The sequence below is a fragment of the Ascidia mentula genome, chromosome 5 (genome assembly GCF_947561715.1).
Source record: "Ascidia mentula chromosome 5, kaAscMent1.1, whole genome shotgun sequence".
In the NCBI taxonomy this organism is placed as follows: domain Eukaryota; kingdom Metazoa; phylum Chordata; class Ascidiacea; order Phlebobranchia; family Ascidiidae; genus Ascidia; species Ascidia mentula.
In genome coordinates, this window is record NC_138570.1 from 17,447,348 (window position 1) to 17,465,615 (window position 18,268).

The following is an 18,268-nucleotide window of genomic DNA, read 5'->3' on the forward strand; positions in this document are numbered from 1 at the left end:
TATAATTTATAAAAACAATTGGATTTTTATACATGCTTGCACATATACACATAAAAAATTAACGTAAGGAATAGATTATCCGGTTTGAAGGCCAGCAAGTCATATAGTTCCTTAAGATGACAGATATAAGTGGCTTTTTCGTGGTTAAGCTGAGCTTGTTTGGAAAAGCGCACTTGTTAAACCCGGTCATCACCAGACACTGAACAACAAAACGTGACCTTCGAAAAAACAATGTCCACACGCAGGTGCGTCCAATTGTTTTCAATCAGTTTTCAAATCATGTCAAGAGCCATCTCGCGTAGGTCATTTAAAGCTCGTATTTTCGGAACAATTTGTGATTCACAACATATCGCCTACAGCATTGTCTGTGATTACGTTCGCGATAAATTGTCACCCTCCATCCAGCCAAAGGTTTTTTTTTGTTCGCAGAAAAAACTATTAGGAAACTGTACAGTTTGAAATGTAAGCTCAGATACAAACTTTTAAAGTAAATTTTCTTAAAGTTGAAAACAGAAAAATAAAAGAAAAAAGATGTTTCAAGTACTCGAGAAGATAACGGAACAGGTGAGCTTGACAAGCAATGTGGAGCCAATAATATGAATTTGTGTATAAGCTGCAGACAGATGGCCACTGTTTCGACCTAAAAGGTCTCATCAGTGCAGCTGGTGTGGCTATTAGACGAACTTTGCAGACCAAACGGCCAAGCAAAGACTTCCACTTTGTGGTGACTATACAGTCACCGTCATCCGTTGGGCACCAAACTAGGTGCAACCTTACCTTGACATTCTGCAGTATTATATCTTACAAAATACAGTACGTGCAGTACAACATAAACCATTGAGATTCATGTCAGTGCTGCATATCGCAGTAATACTAAAATTCAGACTGCCGCTTTGGCAACAATAAGTTGCTCTACCCGACAAAATGGAAGACCGTGTAATGACCAAATGTTTCGTTACAGGTGACCAGATACAGCACGTTCTTCGGCCAGCTCTGGTATATCCTGGTATTCGTGTTTCGACTCATTGTCGTTATTACACTTGGCGGCGCAGGTTGGCAATTATTTTATTTTTGTTTAAATATATGTTTAGTTACAAATTAACTACAGCTTTTTAACTGTACCATGCCGACATATCAACATTACCCGACCGTCGTCATACTCTGGTTATTATTTATTAGATGTTTAACGCTGAATATGTTGTGTTTTATATTTTCCGTCCTGGGCTGCATGAAGTGTATGTTTTCATTTATAATGTAGTCTGTGAACCAAAGAAAATCTTTTGTGTCACTGATAATGTACCATACCGGATATTAAAAGCAAAACAATTGAAAAAAAACAGTCTTGTTCAAAAGACACGAAAAAGATTGCAACAAAAGGTTACATAAAGTAAGAGTGGGAACTTTCATAATGAATTACAACCTAGCAAAGCCTAATGTTTTAACTTGCTGCCTCTGCATGTACAGTGTACGGCGATGAACAATCCAACTTTGTTTGCGTCACAAAGGACCCGGGGTGTGACAACGTGTGCTTTGATCAGTTTGTGAAGGTTTCGCATCTGAGGTTCTGGGGATTCCAGGTATTTACTTTTTTACCTAAACGAAAAGCAATCCGCGGGATGAGTTTGTAGGCAGCTTTGAAACGAGTTACTCTACGTTCTTATGGTTATTTCACATTTTGGATAAATTGATACATAACAAGTTATTATACCGCATGTTTGCGGCAATAATTTAAGAAGGCTATAGGTTTTTTGAGAAAGGGCAGACAGTAAAGAGCAAATGCTCATCATCGCGATTTGCATACAATAAGGCACGATTTTTCAAACCAAACTTAGGGGTATAACGCTTGGAAAGGACATCGACTTTAAAAAAAAATTTAGAGACCTTTTTGTGGTCATTACGGATTTGTGCATGAAGATGCGTTTACGAGTAATTTTTTCTTACCGCGGAAATTTGCTTTTATTGCCGAATTTGTGTATCTGCAGCCTTTGTTTAGTATCATATTCATACTCCGTTGTAAAGCCCACGTTTGATTTCTTTGATTTGACGCTTTACTGCTTCTTATATTTAAAACAGGGATCATGCTTTCAAATCCAGTTGTGTCATATAAATGGTCTTTAACTTTAAAAGCAACATCTTAACGTTAAAAGTCATTTTACGACTCGCATTTGCGTACAGGAAATGTGCACGTAGCATCGTGACTTGATATTTTCCCGAAACACAGCAGCTCTCTCAATTTGCGGGCCGGCGTCTCGCTTAATATTGCGTCATCAAAAAAACCCCGCGCTTAATCACTGCGAACAAAAAAGTTTTGTAAAAAATAAGTTCATAGTTTTAATTCAAATAAGTTTAATGGAAAAAGACAATCCCTTCTTGGTTGGTTTTCATCAATACATTTGTCCGCCATGTCATTGGACATTGCTTAAATGCCGTCAAACGTTGGTATGATCGAGGGTATGAATACATATTAACATAGGTGAAATAGAAAGCATTGCATTAAGTTTCATGCCTTGAAACATACAACTATTTGGATGTTTTTAAGTGATTCGTTATTTATATTTGCAGCTTCTTGCTGTCGCTTGCCCAGCTGTATTTTTCCACTTCTTCTCGCTCTATATGACGTCACAAATCGGCAAATGGGAAAACCTGAAAAAGTCGGTTGAAGGGGGAAATCAGGATGACAGCAAAGCAGTGGTAAGCTTCAACGTTAAATGAAGTTTCTGTTTCTAAAAGTAAAATTCAAAAACATTTGCATAAGCGCCTGATTCACTATTTATTGTGATTCTGCACACAACAAACAAATACTGTTTTTCACCAATTTAATTCAATTTATTTCCACCATTACATAAAATACGGGATGCAAAACAGCATTTGTTTATTATTTCCACTAAACACGCTTTTTTATTACTCTTTCAGACCGACGTACAGGAAACAAACGGTTACGAAGAGAATGCGAAAAACATGGCGAAAAAGAAGAGAGTGGTTGGAAAAGTGAAAACAAAGCACGTCTACTCCGATGGGGAAGTGAAAGAAGTAAAAAACTTCAATTCAAATAATTCTGAACTTATTTATCTTTTGAAATTACAATCACCAGCATATTTTTACCCAGTGTAAACAAAGATTGTTTACAAATAACCTTGCAACGGATAGTTTCTCAAAACTTTCTTCTGTTTTAAAGGTGAAAGTGAACAACAAAATCTACATCGCCTACTACATATGCACCCTTTTAAAGCTTACAATGGAAGCTATTTTCATCTTTTTCACCTACGAACTGTTCTATATTCCGGTAAGAAATATTGTCAGATAATTATTTTCATTATTTTTTTTTATTAACTGCATTTAACACAAGAACTTTAATGGTGCTCCATTTTGTCGGTTGCAGTATAAATAGTTTAAAATTTAAAGCATTCATGCATTTTCAATGCAATATTGAAGATTAATAAGATATGCTTAAGATTCGAAAAGTATTAGTTGCTTTTGTGTATATTTCGTTTTATCTTTGCCAGCAGTATTACTCGCGCATTGGGACTTTCCTCCATGGAACAAGTAGGATGTACCTTTAAGCAATTACTGACGACCAAAAAGTCGAAAATGTGCAAGCTTTTTTCAGAAAAACTACCCTACTTTTTGCGGTACTTTGAGTCAATAATCCTTGGAAGATAACGAAATGTCGTTTTTCAGGACTTGCGGTGTAAAAACCCTCAGGCTCTTCCCCACGAAGTGTCAATCCCTAAGTGCGATTACAGTTTCGTGGATCGAGTTCTTCTGAACGAAGTTCCCCACACATACAATTGTTTAGATGACTTTGGTTCTTTCCGATCAGGATGTCCTTCCGCCGCTCAGGCAGGATGGGACCGCGCAGTCGTCAAATGTTTCACCTCGCGACCTTACGTAAGTTTTTGTTGTACTTTTATTCAACTACTCTTTGAAGATTCAAAGCATTGGTCAAAACCGCTAAAAACAAAAAAAAGTAAATCGAATTATGTAAAATCTTCGTCAAAATCGATAGATTTGTTTAAATGATGTTGAACGTATTAGTGTGCAAGAATACTAATAACTATTCTTGTAAAGCACCAATAATTTTCTCTGGACATCAGTAGTGCGCAGATGACCATTATCACAGCAAGTCAAGGGCACAAGCAGACAATGTTTTTTTTCTTAACAGGAGAAAACGATCTTCATTCGCTACATGAATATCCTGGCTTTTGTATGTTTGATTCTTTGTGCTATTGAACTGCTCTACATGCCTATAAGGTTGCTTGTTCACATGGCTAAGCGCAGCAGAAAAAGGTAAGATCAGGTTAAAATTTTTATGTCTATGTTAAACAAAGCTATTTTTACGTAACTATACATTCATTATGACGTCATAATCCTCACTCGTGTGTTTGGGAGTTTATAACTTACCTGCACTGATAAAATAGGAACCAAATCAATCCTTCTTTTTAATTTTTATAATAGTTATTCTTACAGTTGAATAATGATTTGGGGCTGTTTCAATTTGCAAGTGTAATTTAGCGCAGAGAGGCAAATTTTTACTAGTTAATACGTCTATCTTTTCCTTGACGATCGCCACACTTTAACAAATGACCCTTACTTTATAAACAGGCGGAAGATATAAATACATTATAATTAAACGTCACCTTAAATTTGTTTTCGTGGGTTCATATGATATTACTGCAAAAAAACTATGGTTTTTCCTATACATTTAAACATTATTCTTTTCGTAATACTTTGCAGAGCCCCGCCGCGAGCAGTTTACATATATCGCAATGGACCAGCCCCTGAAATGAACTGGAACCCTGAAACTGCTTCTACAGCTGGGGAAAGCACAGCCAATCGTAAGTATATTATTTCTGTAATATGGGAATAAGGTAATTCTCTCATAGCTTCAGAGGTCGGCAAACTTTCCTTTGCTATCGGTTGAATCTAAACTTTGCTGCGTCTCAGCGTACTGCACTACTAACAATTAACAGTCACTATTCATAATGTTGTTTAACCTTGCTAAGTTACGTCATTATGTTACAATTATCCCTTTTTTTTTACACAGTTTGTAAAAATTTTCCTCTCGGTATGGACAATAACAGAATGGCACTCGTCGGGCAATATACTACAATATGTAAAAAAAAGGCTGCAGTCGGAGGCCATAAGTTGCCAACCCCCGAATATAAACAGTCACTTTCATAATTACATCGTTTTTATCAAAGTTGGCCCTTTGTAGCCCTAATATAACTATCTTCCGCTATGCCTAAAAAAAGTATTTTTTGCTTTGCAGGTCGCTCAATTGCATACACTGAAAGTAAATCGTAAAGCAAGATTAAAGCAGCACAAGCTGTATCAGAATAATAAGAAAAATCTGTGCAATCTGTCTTAATTCATCCTAGCGGACCACGTTTACAAAATACAATAACAAAAACAGCCTAAAACAATGCTATAAAAGGCATGATAAGTTTTGGAGCAAATTCTTTATCATGCAACAATTATCTTTGATCATTCATTGTTGATAATTTTCTTGGCATGTGTAATTGTATTCATTGCTATCTACGTAAACACAGTTAAAAACATACTGTAGTAAAACATACAAACAATGTTGAATGTTGAACCGCTTACATGCCGACCCAGGCAAGCAATAGTTCTCGTCCCGCTTCAAAAATGACAACAACGTTTATATTCCTGTTTTTGGAGATTGGGAAAATATAAACGAAATCACTGTATTGAAATAACTGTGTTAAATGAAATGAATTTTTAACTTGATCGAATTAGAATGCAAGCAAATTGTACGAACTTTATTTACATTTTCTTACATGCTTTAGTGAAACATGAACATATGTTTGTGCCGACTGCACCTAACATTCTATACTTCAACTTTGCATTCTGTAAAAGTTTCTATGCGCACGAATTAGGAATTTTGATTTTTGGTAACTATTACAAAAGTACACTAAGAAACACATTTGGTGGCAATAATTGATTTCAAGTAGGGGTGCGATCTACAGCCTACTAAAGCAAAATCGTTGCAGCATTTTCATTTTATCATTTTGTCCTTCTCTCCGCGTGCATTTTTATTGACGTTCCTTTTGTAAATTCTACTGCTGATGTGTTTCTTCGCTGCAGAGCTGAAATGTAAATAAACTTCACCAAAAACTGCTGTGTTTCTTTCAGCAATAATGGACAACTGGCAAAATACCACAACACAATTTAGTATGTAGTACTTTTGAGCTCATACAGATATTGTGTTGGCACATTTAAATGAATAGACTATATAATATATGTATGATTCGATACAATGGCAGTTTTTAAAGTAGTGTATAGTCAGGTTATTTGCCAAACCGTCCTTAGGCATGTGTTTAGATTTGTCATTATTTTCATCGCGGTGTGCTAGAAATCATGAGGGCTTGTCTCATATTTTCATTTTACGATTTGTCTCCTTTCAAAACCGGACATCCCAATATTTAGCCATTTTAAAAGTCATCTTCTGTAAAAATGTAGCATCAAAGACAGGGGAGAAGCCAAAGTGGCTATGGGCCTTTACCCAAGTCACAGATCCAAGTTACAGGTTGAGGCCTATTTTTTAATTTGCCGTTCAACACATATCGGACCTGCAATGGCAGCCCTGCCGAGAGCCAAGTCGCCATATACCACCGTACTTATTTCAAAAAGTTGTCCTTATTTTGAAGGTAGGCGCTTTGGAAAACACGTTATGGGACTAAATTTAATTGTTTCACGCCCAAACATCAGTTTAGTCGGCATTTCTTGTTGTTAAAATCGGTTTTACTGCACCAATCCGGCGCATCTAAAATTAACATAACGATTCGCGAGAATTAAATTTCGTTGGAATATCAACTGTTGTCATTCCGGCAGAATCCGAATATGTTTCTTCGACAATAGCGTTCCGCACCAATGATCACTATTTAACGAGAAGGTTTATAAGATAAAAACGTGTTTGTCCTGTCTATAAATCACAGTACGTCTAATTATTTAAAACAAAATCAAACTTGACAGTTAGTACAAGCACGCGGTTGAATGTGACGTACCCACTAGCAAAACACGCAAAATCGCTTGTGTTTGAAGTCATTCTGATTGAATATCTGGAATTTGTACCGATTTTAATTGTTTTTCCGTTAATCAGCAATAGATTCTTGACAGATACAGAGATTTTAAAAAAATTATAGGGTGCGGAAGGTATTTTGGCACGTTGTTGAATGTGACGTACCCCCCCCCCCCCCCCCCCCCGTAGTGAAACACGTAAATCGTAGCCATTCTGATGAAAAACGTGGGATTTGCTGCCATTAATTTGTGTGTACTAACTGTCCAGTTTGATTTTGTGTTAAATAATTAGACATACTGTGATTTATAGACAGGACAAACACGTTTGTTTCTTATAAACCAGCTCGTGAAATGGTAATCATTGGTGCGGAACGCTTTTTTCGAAGAAACATATTCGGATTCTGCCAGAATGACAATAAGGAATATCAAGTTACCTTACGTGATGTTTACCGATTCCCGTTATTTGTTATCACCGGATTCTGCAGACGCTTTTTGTAGAAGTTACCAAATATTACTCGCAAGATCTGCATGTTGTTGCAGTTATAATGGCTGATAAGGATGAACCTAGTACAAATACATCAAGCAACGTTGATGTAGTGGTAAGTCCAACTGCAGTGAACCTAATAAATGTATCATGTAATACGTTCGGTTGTTTTGGAAGTTTTACTTTTATGAAAGCCAAATTTTTTTGCAGCAGGGTGAAATGTCAGATGAGGATGAACAGAAAGACAAAAAAGAAGAGGAAGTTGACGATGTGGATAAAAACTTCAATCCAAAGACCATGCTAGATCCAGAGGCCGAGGTTATTTTTGGTAATTCTTGCACAAATAATTTATCAAGTGGTGGCTTATAGTTTATACGTTCTAGCGTTTCAATAAATTATGTGAAAAGTAGGATGCATGGAAAAGAAACGTTTGTTTCCACTCCATACTGCCTTTTTTTATCATCATCTCAGTAATTATATATATTGTGACTGTTTATTTATGCTTTGTAGTATGTTGATTTGGAACATTCAAGAATTGGAAGTTTGGAGGGCTTTGACAGACTAAAGAAAGTGATTGAGTTGTGTCTCCGTAATAACTACATCAAAAAAATTGAAGGGCTTGAAGGATCGTCTGGTACCATTACTAACCTTGATCTCTATGACAACAAGCTTAAAAGAATTGAAAACCTGGAAAGTCTTGAGCTGTTAGAGTAAGCCATGTTTCAAAATACTTGAGAATGATATCTACAAAATGTTTTAAACTACTTTTTGTTTTTTGTTGACTACAAACATATTTGTGCTATGTTGTCCCTTGGCACTTGTAGGCTTACATTGCTGAGTTAACAATCACTTGAATTATTAATGAGATCCATGCGCAATATGCTTAGCTTATTGTAATGCTCTCCGTGGAAATGTTTTTTATACATATTTTTTTCTATGCTCTGTTCATAGTCAAACTTATACTTCTACACAGGATTTTGGACTTGTCCTTTAACCTGATTCGCACAATTGAAGGGCTGGAAAAGTTGATCAAACTGAAGAAATTGTATTTTGTGTCTAACAAAATCACAAAAATCCAAAATGTTGGTCACCTTGTCAACCTGACAATGATCGAGCTGGGTGACAACAGAATTCGGGTATGAATTTCTGCATGTAGCAGCAAGGCATGGGTTAAATATTTTCCCAGTGTTTTAAACTGTTGGTGTGGCTATAGGGTCAGGTCTGTGTTCGAGGTTTAAATTATCATTTATTGATGTGTTTTTTTGCACACAATTGACTTTTATTTGGCAAGTTTGATGTCGACAAATACTACAAGCCAAACATTAGGGTACTAATGTCCTGATGAACCTCTTATTTTTATTTTTTTTAGGTCATAGATAATCTGGAATGTCTAACCAATTTGCAAGAATTGTACCTTGGAAAGAACAAAATAACTTCCATTTCAAATCTCTCAGCTCTCACGAACCTCAAAATTCTTGCTTTAATGAGCAACCGGCTGACCAAAATTGAGGGTTTAAGTGCCCTGGTAAACTTGACAGAATTGTATCTCAGTCACAATGGCATCACCCAGCTGGAAGGACTTGAAAACAATGTAAGCAGTGTACAAGAGATGAGAAAAAGAGATTCTCACCAGAATTACACTGGTGTTTTTCCTGTAAAATTTTTTTAAGTTTTTTGCTCAAACGAAATCTAAACTATTGAAAACACTACAAACATTATAATGTGCAATGTTTCTTTTTCAGGCAAAGCTGCAAACATTGGACATTGCAGGAAACAAAATTACAAAAGTTGAAAACCTCGGTCATCTTCAGGAACTAGAAGAACTGTGGGTAAGTAAGTTCCAAATGAAAAGGTTTGGTTGATGCTATCATCAAATTCAACGTACATATATAAACAACAAAAAGCATCCTATCACTACAGTTATTTAAAGATTCTTGCAAACAAGTTGTACATAATATTTCAGACATTAAATGTATTTAAAAGCCTGATGAAGATTAGTAGGGAATCTGCTAATGGAGAGTTTAATCAGTTTTTTTTGTGCAGGCAAATGACAACCTAATCCATGACTGGGATGACATGGAAGAACTGAAGAAATGCAAATGTCTTGCCACAGTCTACCTCGAACACAATCCTTTGCAAACTGATGCCCCAACCCAGTACCGCAGAAGGTTAATGGCTCTGCTTCCAGACCTGTCGCAAATTGATGCAACGTATACAAGATCAGCAAGGCCCTAATTCTTGTTTTATTTGTCTCCATGTTGTGATTCCATTTTGTGTGAAATTGTGCGATGAGTATGATTCGATGTTACTTCAAATGTGTTATTACTACACAAACTTTAAAAGATTTTTAACTGTGTTGTTTTGGTCCATGTTCTGTCGATGTGGAATGAATAATTACAAGAAGCATAAATTTTTATTATTGTTAGGCACAAACAATAAAACAGGGGCATAGGTGATCTCTATAATACTACTTGGTGGTATACAGAAGTGGGAGTTTGAAATCCAAATAGATTTTTTTTCAAGATGTTGGGCTTCTAAAAAACTTTTTGGTTGTTTTAAAGACAGGCTCTTTTGTTTCACTGTTTTGTGCTATTTAAGTCATATTTGCATGTGGTGCAAAAGAGTTTCAATGGAAAGCCACAATATTACTTTTATCCAAACAAAACTTAACTTGGATTGATCAGTTTCCATGCACAACTTTTCCAGTCATTACAGAATGTCATCTTGGTCGTGTTATGACTTTTGCTCATTTATTACTAAACAGCAGTAAACTAATGCGACCATCGAAGCAGTAATATGTGCAAAGAAGCAAATCAATTACACACAGTGTACAAACACATTCATTATCACTGTTGCATTTTTTTGTCAAAATTTTACAATCAATGTCAATGTTTTTTTCCAAAATTTGGTAAATAAAAGATGCGTTGAGGTGAAGTAAATCTCAAGAAAACACTCCAGTTTTTCAAGGAGTTTGATGCCACAAATAGGAAACTAGTGTGGAATGGACATATCTTTACTCTTTTCATGGTTGATATAAATAAATGACTTTCAGTGGAAGTGTATGGTGATGGACTGGACCAAAAAAATGCCACACATGGGCATGATACAGTTCGTACACAACTTAAATGCCAGTTTTTCATGCAATGGACAAACAGATGCTTCACAACACAGGAAAAAAAGTTGTAAAATAATAGAAATTTAATTAAAACTACATTCTGCAACATATCAGTTTTTGGCTTGACACTACAAAATATGCATTGTTGTACAAAAAGCTTTTTACATAAAACGACCGTACAGACATTGAGAATCAGCAAAGACAAGAGATAACAATAAACTCTCATGGACAAAAATGTACTCATACCTTCTTGGATGCCATCACAAAGTCAATAAAATTTATTGAACATTTGTATCTTGTATATTACCAATGTCATGTTTTAAATAACTGAACAAAAAGGGTACAGTTTTTACAACAGTTTGACTGTTGATGGCTTGTCTAGTTATTGGCAAAGAGTCTTTTTTTGAATGTTCACCACCCCAACCTATTAACACCAACCCAATATCACCATTGCCTACCTACGTCGGCCTACTAATAAAAATACAAACAATACATTGCTTGTCCAGGAGACCCGTTCACTTTACAATTGCAATAAGTGCATATGTTGAAATGTTTACATGTTCGATAATTTTGACATAAGATAAGCAACCATAATTCACAAAAATCAGGCAGAAACTTCCTCAAAACTTTGCTTGTTGAGTACAATGAAAGAATACCCTTCAAACCATATAAATGGGACAGAATAAATCCAATCTTACTTGTGGAATTACACAATAGCTAACATAGTGGAAAATAAGGTAATTTGTCTCCTGTTTTCCACCCTACTGTATTCAAGTTGTCTTTGAGGACCCAATGAAAAAAATCATTTTTGCAAACTAGCTACAAGGCAATATACAGGGACATGTAAGGAGAATGCAATCATTTGTAAATCACTTGATTATCAGGATTTCTTCTGACCCTTCCTCATAATTGGGTTTTGATTTGGATTTTCTCTTCGATCTGCGCAAATCAGGCTGTTGGTCAGCTGGCATTGGAGGAAGCTGGAAACAAACATAAACATCATAAAAACCTATGAAATGTCAACCTACGAACCAAACGTACATCATGGAGATAAACAAAGTTCATATTTCCATCTACAGAAATTTGGATGTGTGAACAACACAAACTTTTTATAATAGCAATGTTGCAATGCAAAACAAACCATTACACACAACAATAATCTGTCTTTTTGGCTACAAAGTGCTGAAACGTATAATTCTACACAGAAAGGCCAGAGCTATCTAATTGCTAATGATAAATTATCAAGCTATTAGGATGTTGGTTGAAATTACATTTGTAACTTTTGTACTGTCACCACACATTGGACAGACAACAAAGCTAGGCACCTGCACCTCCCACCACTAATTACCACATCACAAACCAAACTTACAAAATACTTTCACCAAAGTTACACCAAATCTATGGCATGTTCCATCTGTTGGAAGGCCAGAAGTAAAATAGTTTGCAAGAAGATTTGGTTAAAATTGATTATGTCAGGAGCCACAATTTGAATCATTTTTAATTGTAGACATTAACGTATCAATGGCAAAGTCTCAAAGTTTCGCACATGAAATCAAGCCCTTGTTTGGTTCCAAATCTTATCACAAAAACTGGCTTTTTTGAGTTTTTTTAATGACATAATGCCATTTTGTAAGCCGACATTTCTGTGATTACCAAAAATTTTTCCCCCCTTTAGTAATCCCAAGTATGCCTATGACTGCAGATGTACATTTTTGTTTGTTATTGCACATTTAGTAAATTGGCTAATTCAATTTGTTAAAGCAGGACCTAACTGCTTTTTCATTTCTCAGTAAAATAACTTAAATTTTGATTGAATATAACATAATGAATATATCAAAAATATATTCAAGCAAACAATGAAACAAAACCTGACTTACATGCTTTGTTTTACTTTTGTGACCTTTTTTTCTTCGCGGCATCGTTAAATAACGATCGCGGCTCAAACCAGGTTGAGGCACGGCCTCTGAACGGAAAATAATCAAAAAAAATTAACCAACCAATTTTCCATACATTGCATGATGGAGAAACACCTTTGGCAATTAAAAGAAATAAGTTGGCCAAAACCAGGGATTAATGGACAAAAGTAAATTTGTTTTTCCATTTGGGAAAAGCACAGCAAACAAAAAGATCAATGATATTATATGCAGTTTAAAACAAACATATATACATGCTAGTATGATGAAAGGTTTTCACTACTTGCCATGTAATTATTTATTTCGCAATCAAGAATTTAATGGCTTTCAAATTAAACCATGACAAAACAGCATTCAATTTGCAAAATACAATCTATTTCTGCCAACTAATTGTGTATCTAATGTAATTTTAACCCAGTATGTACCTTCTGCATAGTTTGTTCTTCTGGTAATTGTCATATCGTCAGTGGTATGAGTTGGTGGAGCTGTCGAAAACTCTTCAACATCATAATCATCAGAAATGTCCTCGAAGGTAGCACCTATATTTCAATGTTATTATGCCATTTTATAGCATATTGTCCTGCTATACTTATTAAAATGGAGCAAATGTTCAAATGCTTCAGTTCATAACTATGACAAGAGGTTGATTTGCAAAAACATTTTTATGTAATTTTTTTGAATTATTTTTTATTACAATAGAGGTTTTGTAGTTTGCAAATTTGTTTGCCAAGGCACTGTGCACAATGTTTATGATGTAAACAACTAAGCTGCACTAATGATACTTTATAGGTCGAAACAGTAGCCATCTGTATGCAACTCACAGAGTTCATGATGTGGGATTATGAACTTTAGTTAAACACAAATATTTACTCACCAGTCTGATCAATATTGGAATTACTCAAATTCATCATTGAGTAGGCTTTGAACTGTGTTGTAAGTTGGGGTTCACCCGATGCACCATCGTGGTAAGTTTCAGCATCGAGAGCAACCACGGGATTTGAGGAGTGCTGGTTCATTTCACGTACTACTGCAGGATTGCCGAAGTCTGCAAATAAAATACATTACACTGTTTGCAAACGTGCATCATTATGCACACATACACTAAAAAGACAAAGACACTTTTTCATGCAAATTATGCAGTGGCACTGGACCAAAATAATTTATGTCTGTCAAGAACTGGTAACATTAATACATTTGGCTATTTGGAAAATACAACAGAAATATGATCACTATATTTGCATAGTTTACACCTAAACAAAATTGTTTAATATGGATCACCTACAAACTTTTCATTACATGCAATTAGACAATACTTACTTATCAATGTAAAAACTCTGATAAAATATTTCAAATTGCATATTAGTATATAGTCTACAATGGCAAAATTAACATATGTTTAAGAATACAGACATGTTATATTTTGCATAACAAATAATCTGATATCCATGGTTAGCACACACAACTCTTCACATACTTGCAGCTGCCGCTTGTCTGTGTATTTCAGTTGTTTCAGGGAGTCTTGTTAAATCCATGGTGCTATAACTTCGCAGCTTGTCCGTGACCACAGCCTGACCTTTCACAGCTGCAGTAACAACTGCATTTGCCGCCATGTTGAATCCCTTTGATCCAACCTGGACCATTGCTTCATATCCACGGTCTTTTGCATTTTCAAGGAACAGATCAATATCCTGCAAACAAGCATTTGAATGAGAAAGTAAGAAACACAAAATAAACCAAACTTGTAGCAGCATTGAAGCTGTAACCTGGAACAATGCCATTATATTGTGTAAACATCAAAATAATGCAAAATATCATGTGATATCACTTAAACTCCAGTAACAGTTGCAACCTTGATGCAACTTTTATGGAGGCAAACAAGAATGAACAAAAATATATTAGTGCAAAGTGTGCTTTTCAAATGCTGTGCAAAGGGATAAAAATGTGTGAAGAAAAAAATGCTTTTATAATTCTAGAACATTATGTGGGGTGTATGAAATTATATTTGAAGTAGGTGCTTGTTTCGAGAGGTCCTGTGATAAGCACCAGCTCAAACAATGTCTGACTATGGTCTCACCTGTTCCTTTTTGGATAAATTTGGATGAATAAACTTTCTGTATAAGTATGTTGAACCTTTTGTGTACGGAGACGCGAGCCAGAAAACAAAAATCATCTTGGCTTCATAATAAAAGGGCAGCCTGGCAAAAATTAATAAATTTAACACTTCTAAAATACTGTCAAGAAAGCTTTAGTGGAAATATTTTTAGTATAGTCTAAACTTATAGTCATAACCTACAATACAAGAGCATTATGTATAAAGCATCTATCAGTACAATATTATAACCTACGTATTTACTGCATCGCTATGACACACGCAACAGCTGTTTCCTTAGTGGTTTGTTTGCAGAATGAACACCTCAACATATCGGTGAAAGTATGAGGTCACTTTTGCTTACATTATATACAACAAGCAGTCTTGTGGGTTGGATTTATGTAGCATATGCAATAAGCCGTCTGATCCTACCCAAAGCTGCTTACACACATGTAATATAACGCACTCAATCATTGTTGGATTAAATACTTCTATTAAGTGCTTCCTATCTTGGGGATTATGATAATTCTTCTACAGAAACAATAAAGATTTTATTTTTTGAACCAATAGTTCATAATCTTAATATTCTTAACATTGGAATATTTTAACAATGTCTAATAAATTCAGTCTGGGCCATAAAATGGAGGAAAGGAGTAACATTTTTTAAAATGTTTTCTATTTTGTAAAACTCAAAGCCACAGAATAAACAATGCTAAACAAAAAAAGTACAACAATACACACATATATATTAAATTTGTAATTTACCATGAGACAAAAATGTCTGTGAAGGTTTCAGCTGATGAGAAAAGTGCAAATACAACCCAGTACATAATCCATCGCACCTAAAAAACATAATGTATCCATAAGCTGTTGTAACATATTGCACAACAGTAGAGTCTATCATCATCCATGGCAACAAACTATTACATGTACAATGTTATGATGCTTACGTATTGTCTGACGTCTGCACTTTTGACGGTTTTGTATGATGAATAAGCTGGATACAACAACCCACAGCCCACACTGGAAACAACAATAGCATTATGTCAATAATCTACCGTAACACCCCACATATATACTTACATAAGATTTTAATACCTATTTTTAAATTAAATGTGTTTTATGTTAACTGTAAACTCATATTCAACATATTTGTAAGCAACATATACTTTGTTGCAAAAAATTTGGGAGTTAACTAATTTGAAAATAAATATTTGCTTTGAGTTTCCTTTTCAAGCATATATATACTTTGTTTGGGAACTTACAACAAACATAATGGCATATAGAAAATGGTATTTACTACAACAAAGAGTTATAGTTTATAGTAAGGTATTCTTACATGGCAAGTCTTGAGACAATAGCTCCTCCCATTGCTGCAAAGCAAAACATTAGTTAAAAATATGGTAGACATTAAAAGAAATAAGATTTTATACCCATATCTTTTTTAAAGACAAATACATATATATATAGCCATCGAAATAATTTTTATTTTGACCATTTGCTGCCACTGTTTTATTGTTTACTTTGCAATCAAACATCAATACTTGCATTTAAAAATCCTACTTGCAAGAACAACACACAGCAATTATATGATAAGCTGATAATTTAAATTGTTAAAAAAGTAACCAAAAAAACAACAACATGTCTGTTGTCTGATAAAGGCATGGTAAACCTATTTAAAAACAACAAACGTATCTCGGGAATAGTTGTGTTAAAATTCCTAAAGTTAAACTAAAGTTTGTAAGAAATGAGAAACGTACAATACGAAACAGCTGATTTTGATCTGACTCACCTGTGACTTTTACAGCTAACAGCTCAGCTGCTACACACAACTTGTCACAATCTCATTGAACATTAAATTAACGCACATCACAGATTTTGCCACATTTTCAATAATTTCTTGTAACAGTGAGTAGTTTGATTCTACAGAGAAAATAAAATAATAAAAGATGCAGATTTAAAACTAAGTCAAAGGAAATTTCGACATTAAATCCGGTTTACGCCATAGTGAAGTTAATGTACATTTCAACAGTTTTTACACAAACACACTTCTGTATGAGCAATTGCGCAACTACACAGCAATACAAGGACGTGTCCTGCTCCCATACATTGACACATGACCGATTTATGATCATTGACCACAGACCAGTGGCTCCTTTTATGAACGGAAACAATGGAAAACACTCTTCTCTTCTTCATTGTCTTGTCACTTCTCAATTCTCATCTCGCCTTGGGGCCTACTACTTGAACCGTGAAACGCAGTCAAGCGTTTATAATCATCACAACCATGAAAAACACGAAGTTATGAAGTGGAATGGGCTGAAAACTAAAATTAAAACAGAAAGGCAGCAATTAACTACAAAATTTCCAAGTTAAATCTGATGTCTCTGTGACTTCGCAGTCTGAACATTGCGTGATAAAATATTGTTTAGTTCTTTGGTCCCCAAATAACTATTGTGTTTTCGCTTGATCTAAGTAGGTTACGGATAATATATAGAACCACTTCCGTTGTTCTTTGTCAGTCAGTTTACGTGCCATTATTGTTTACATACGTAATAAGTGCTGGAATTAAACGAATTGACGCATTTTATCAATGGAGATGTACAAAAAAACACAACAAAATTTAAACTGGGTTTCCATAGCAACATAACAAGACAGTACAGTACAATGTTCTGTACAGTGTACAGTGTTGCCAGTTGGGCGTTAACAACTTGTTTAAAATTTATGCCATTAGCGCATAAGGCGATTTTTGCAGCTCGTTTTTACTCAATGAATGGAGTTTATGCATTTTTGGCATCAAAAGCTTGTAGTTGTAGGGAATTCGGCTTTTCATGATTCGAAACCTTTTAATTATGTTTGAACTTGGTCTTTTGAAACCGTCTTCTACTCTTTTACACTTACATCGTTTCTGACTGCGCTTAGCGCTACTTCTCTTTAGTGTAGCATTTATTCAGCAATTATTTTTTGCTTTCTCGTCTTTGATGTCACCCTGAATTGCGACTCACCACACTTGAACAGATCACATCTTTTGGTCTCACAGATCAGTCCAGATCTCGAACTTCGGTCCAAGAACAGACCATCGGAGACAGGATCTGCAGCCAGCACGGTGTCAGACTGAAACTTTCTTGACTTGATGATGGGTCGCGGTGGTGAAATTCCGTCAAAACCTTCCCAGAAACCATCCCCGTCCTTCATTTCTTGATGTCGGGTTTTTGGCGACAGATGATCAAAATTATCCATTCCGAACCGTTCAAGCATTTGACAAATTTATTTGGATGCAAATTCTGCCTGTACTAATTCGCCAACCTCACTTCGTAGGCAGAATATCATACGATTTTCAATGAACACAAAACTCCTGATAGATCAAAAAATGACTGGGCATTACTCTTTCTATACGAAATAAATTGCAAGTGGACATCCGTAAGTTGGCTTCTGGTGAAGTTTCCCAACTGTAATCTTGCCGCTATCTTTGTCCGACCAAATGGTGATAGAAGGGTTACCATGGACTTGTGTCAAGTTTTCATTTTTTCAGGTTCGATTTTAAGCTAGTCTGGAATCCCAATTGTTTTTTTTTCTACTTTGTTTGAACGATGTTGCCAATTGCCCACCTATCGTTTCAGATAACGGAT

The 18,268-nt window shown here is 35.3% G+C and overlaps 3 protein-coding genes across 5 annotated transcripts; 2 read left to right on the plus strand and 1 right to left on the minus strand.

Moving 5' to 3' along the window:
• The first annotated feature begins 198 nt into the window (after positions 1-198).
• LOC145903286 (gap junction beta-2 protein-like) lies at positions 199-6,104 on the plus strand. Of its 2 annotated transcripts, none has more exons than XM_082991360.1 (11): positions 199-245; positions 430-564; positions 962-1,052; positions 1,465-1,577; positions 2,563-2,691; positions 2,926-3,030; positions 3,176-3,283; positions 3,679-3,888; positions 4,163-4,287; positions 4,735-4,835; positions 5,270-6,104. In XM_082991360.1, exons 2-11 carry the CDS (start codon positions 532-534, stop codon positions 5,302-5,304), a joined length of 1,050 nt encoding a protein of 349 aa, XP_082847486.1. In that variant the 5' UTR covers positions 199-245; positions 430-531; the 3' UTR covers positions 5,305-6,104. The 2 variants fall into 2 exon arrangements, with proteins under 2 accessions (XP_082847486.1, XP_082847485.1); XM_082991359.1 differs by having other exon boundaries at positions 206-245; positions 2,914-3,030.
• A 1,374-nt stretch (positions 6,105-7,478) lies between these two features.
• On the plus strand, positions 7,479-9,776 carry LOC145903996 (uncharacterized). Its single transcript, XM_082992198.1, has 7 exons — positions 7,479-7,637; positions 7,733-7,840; positions 8,033-8,232; positions 8,496-8,658; positions 8,892-9,113; positions 9,265-9,351; positions 9,566-9,776. Exons 1-7 carry the CDS (start codon positions 7,584-7,586, stop codon positions 9,755-9,757), a joined length of 1,026 nt encoding a protein of 341 aa, XP_082848324.1. The 5' UTR covers positions 7,479-7,583; the 3' UTR covers positions 9,758-9,776.
• Positions 9,777-11,476: 1,700 nt separating this feature from the next.
• Positions 11,477-16,564, minus strand: LOC145903997 (receptor expression-enhancing protein 1-like). 2 transcript variants are annotated; one of them, XM_082992199.1, is made up of 10 exons: positions 16,432-16,564; positions 15,979-16,012; positions 15,590-15,662; positions 15,405-15,481; positions 14,625-14,745; positions 14,025-14,238; positions 13,425-13,595; positions 12,976-13,089; positions 12,515-12,600; positions 11,477-11,617 (listed from the first exon to the last, which is right to left on the minus strand). In XM_082992199.1, exons 2-10 carry the CDS (start codon positions 16,008-16,010, stop codon positions 11,507-11,509), a joined length of 999 nt encoding a protein of 332 aa, XP_082848325.1. In that variant the 5' UTR covers positions 16,011-16,012; positions 16,432-16,564; the 3' UTR covers positions 11,477-11,506. The 2 variants fall into 2 exon arrangements, with proteins under 2 accessions (XP_082848325.1, XP_082848326.1); XM_082992200.1 differs by lacking the exon at positions 12,515-12,600 and having other exon boundaries at positions 11,481-11,617.
• Between the last annotated feature and the right edge of the window lie 1,704 nt (positions 16,565-18,268).

Coding starts and splice junctions, on each gene's coding strand:
- LOC145903996 (XM_082992198.1), top strand. CDS start 7,584: ATGGCTGATAAGGATGAACCTAGTACAAATACATCAAGCAACGTTGAT. Junction 7,638..7,732: donor CAAGCAACGTTGATGTAGTG/GTAAGTCCAACT, acceptor ATTTTTTTGCAG/CAGGGTGAAATGTCAGATGA. Junction 8,233..8,495: donor GAAAGTCTTGAGCTGTTAGA/GTAAGCCATGTT, acceptor ACTTCTACACAG/GATTTTGGACTTGTCCTTTA.
- LOC145903997 (XM_082992199.1), bottom strand. CDS start 16,010: ATGGGAGGAGCTATTGTCTCAAGACTTGCCAT. Junction 15,482..15,589: donor GTGCAGACGTCAGACAATAC/GTAAGCATCATA, acceptor TATGTTTTTTAG/GTGCGATGGATTATGTACTG. Junction 13,596..14,024: donor CAGACAAGCGGCAGCTGCAA/GTATGTGAAGAG, acceptor TTTTATTTGCAG/ACTTCGGCAATCCTGCAGTA.
- LOC145903286 (XM_082991359.1), top strand. CDS start 532: ATGTTTCAAGTACTCGAGAAGATAACGGAACAG. Junction 3,889..4,162: donor GTTTCACCTCGCGACCTTAC/GTAAGTTTTTGT, acceptor TTTTCTTAACAG/GAGAAAACGATCTTCATTCG. Junction 4,836..5,269: donor TGGGGAAAGCACAGCCAATC/GTAAGTATATTA, acceptor TTTGCTTTGCAG/GTCGCTCAATTGCATACACT.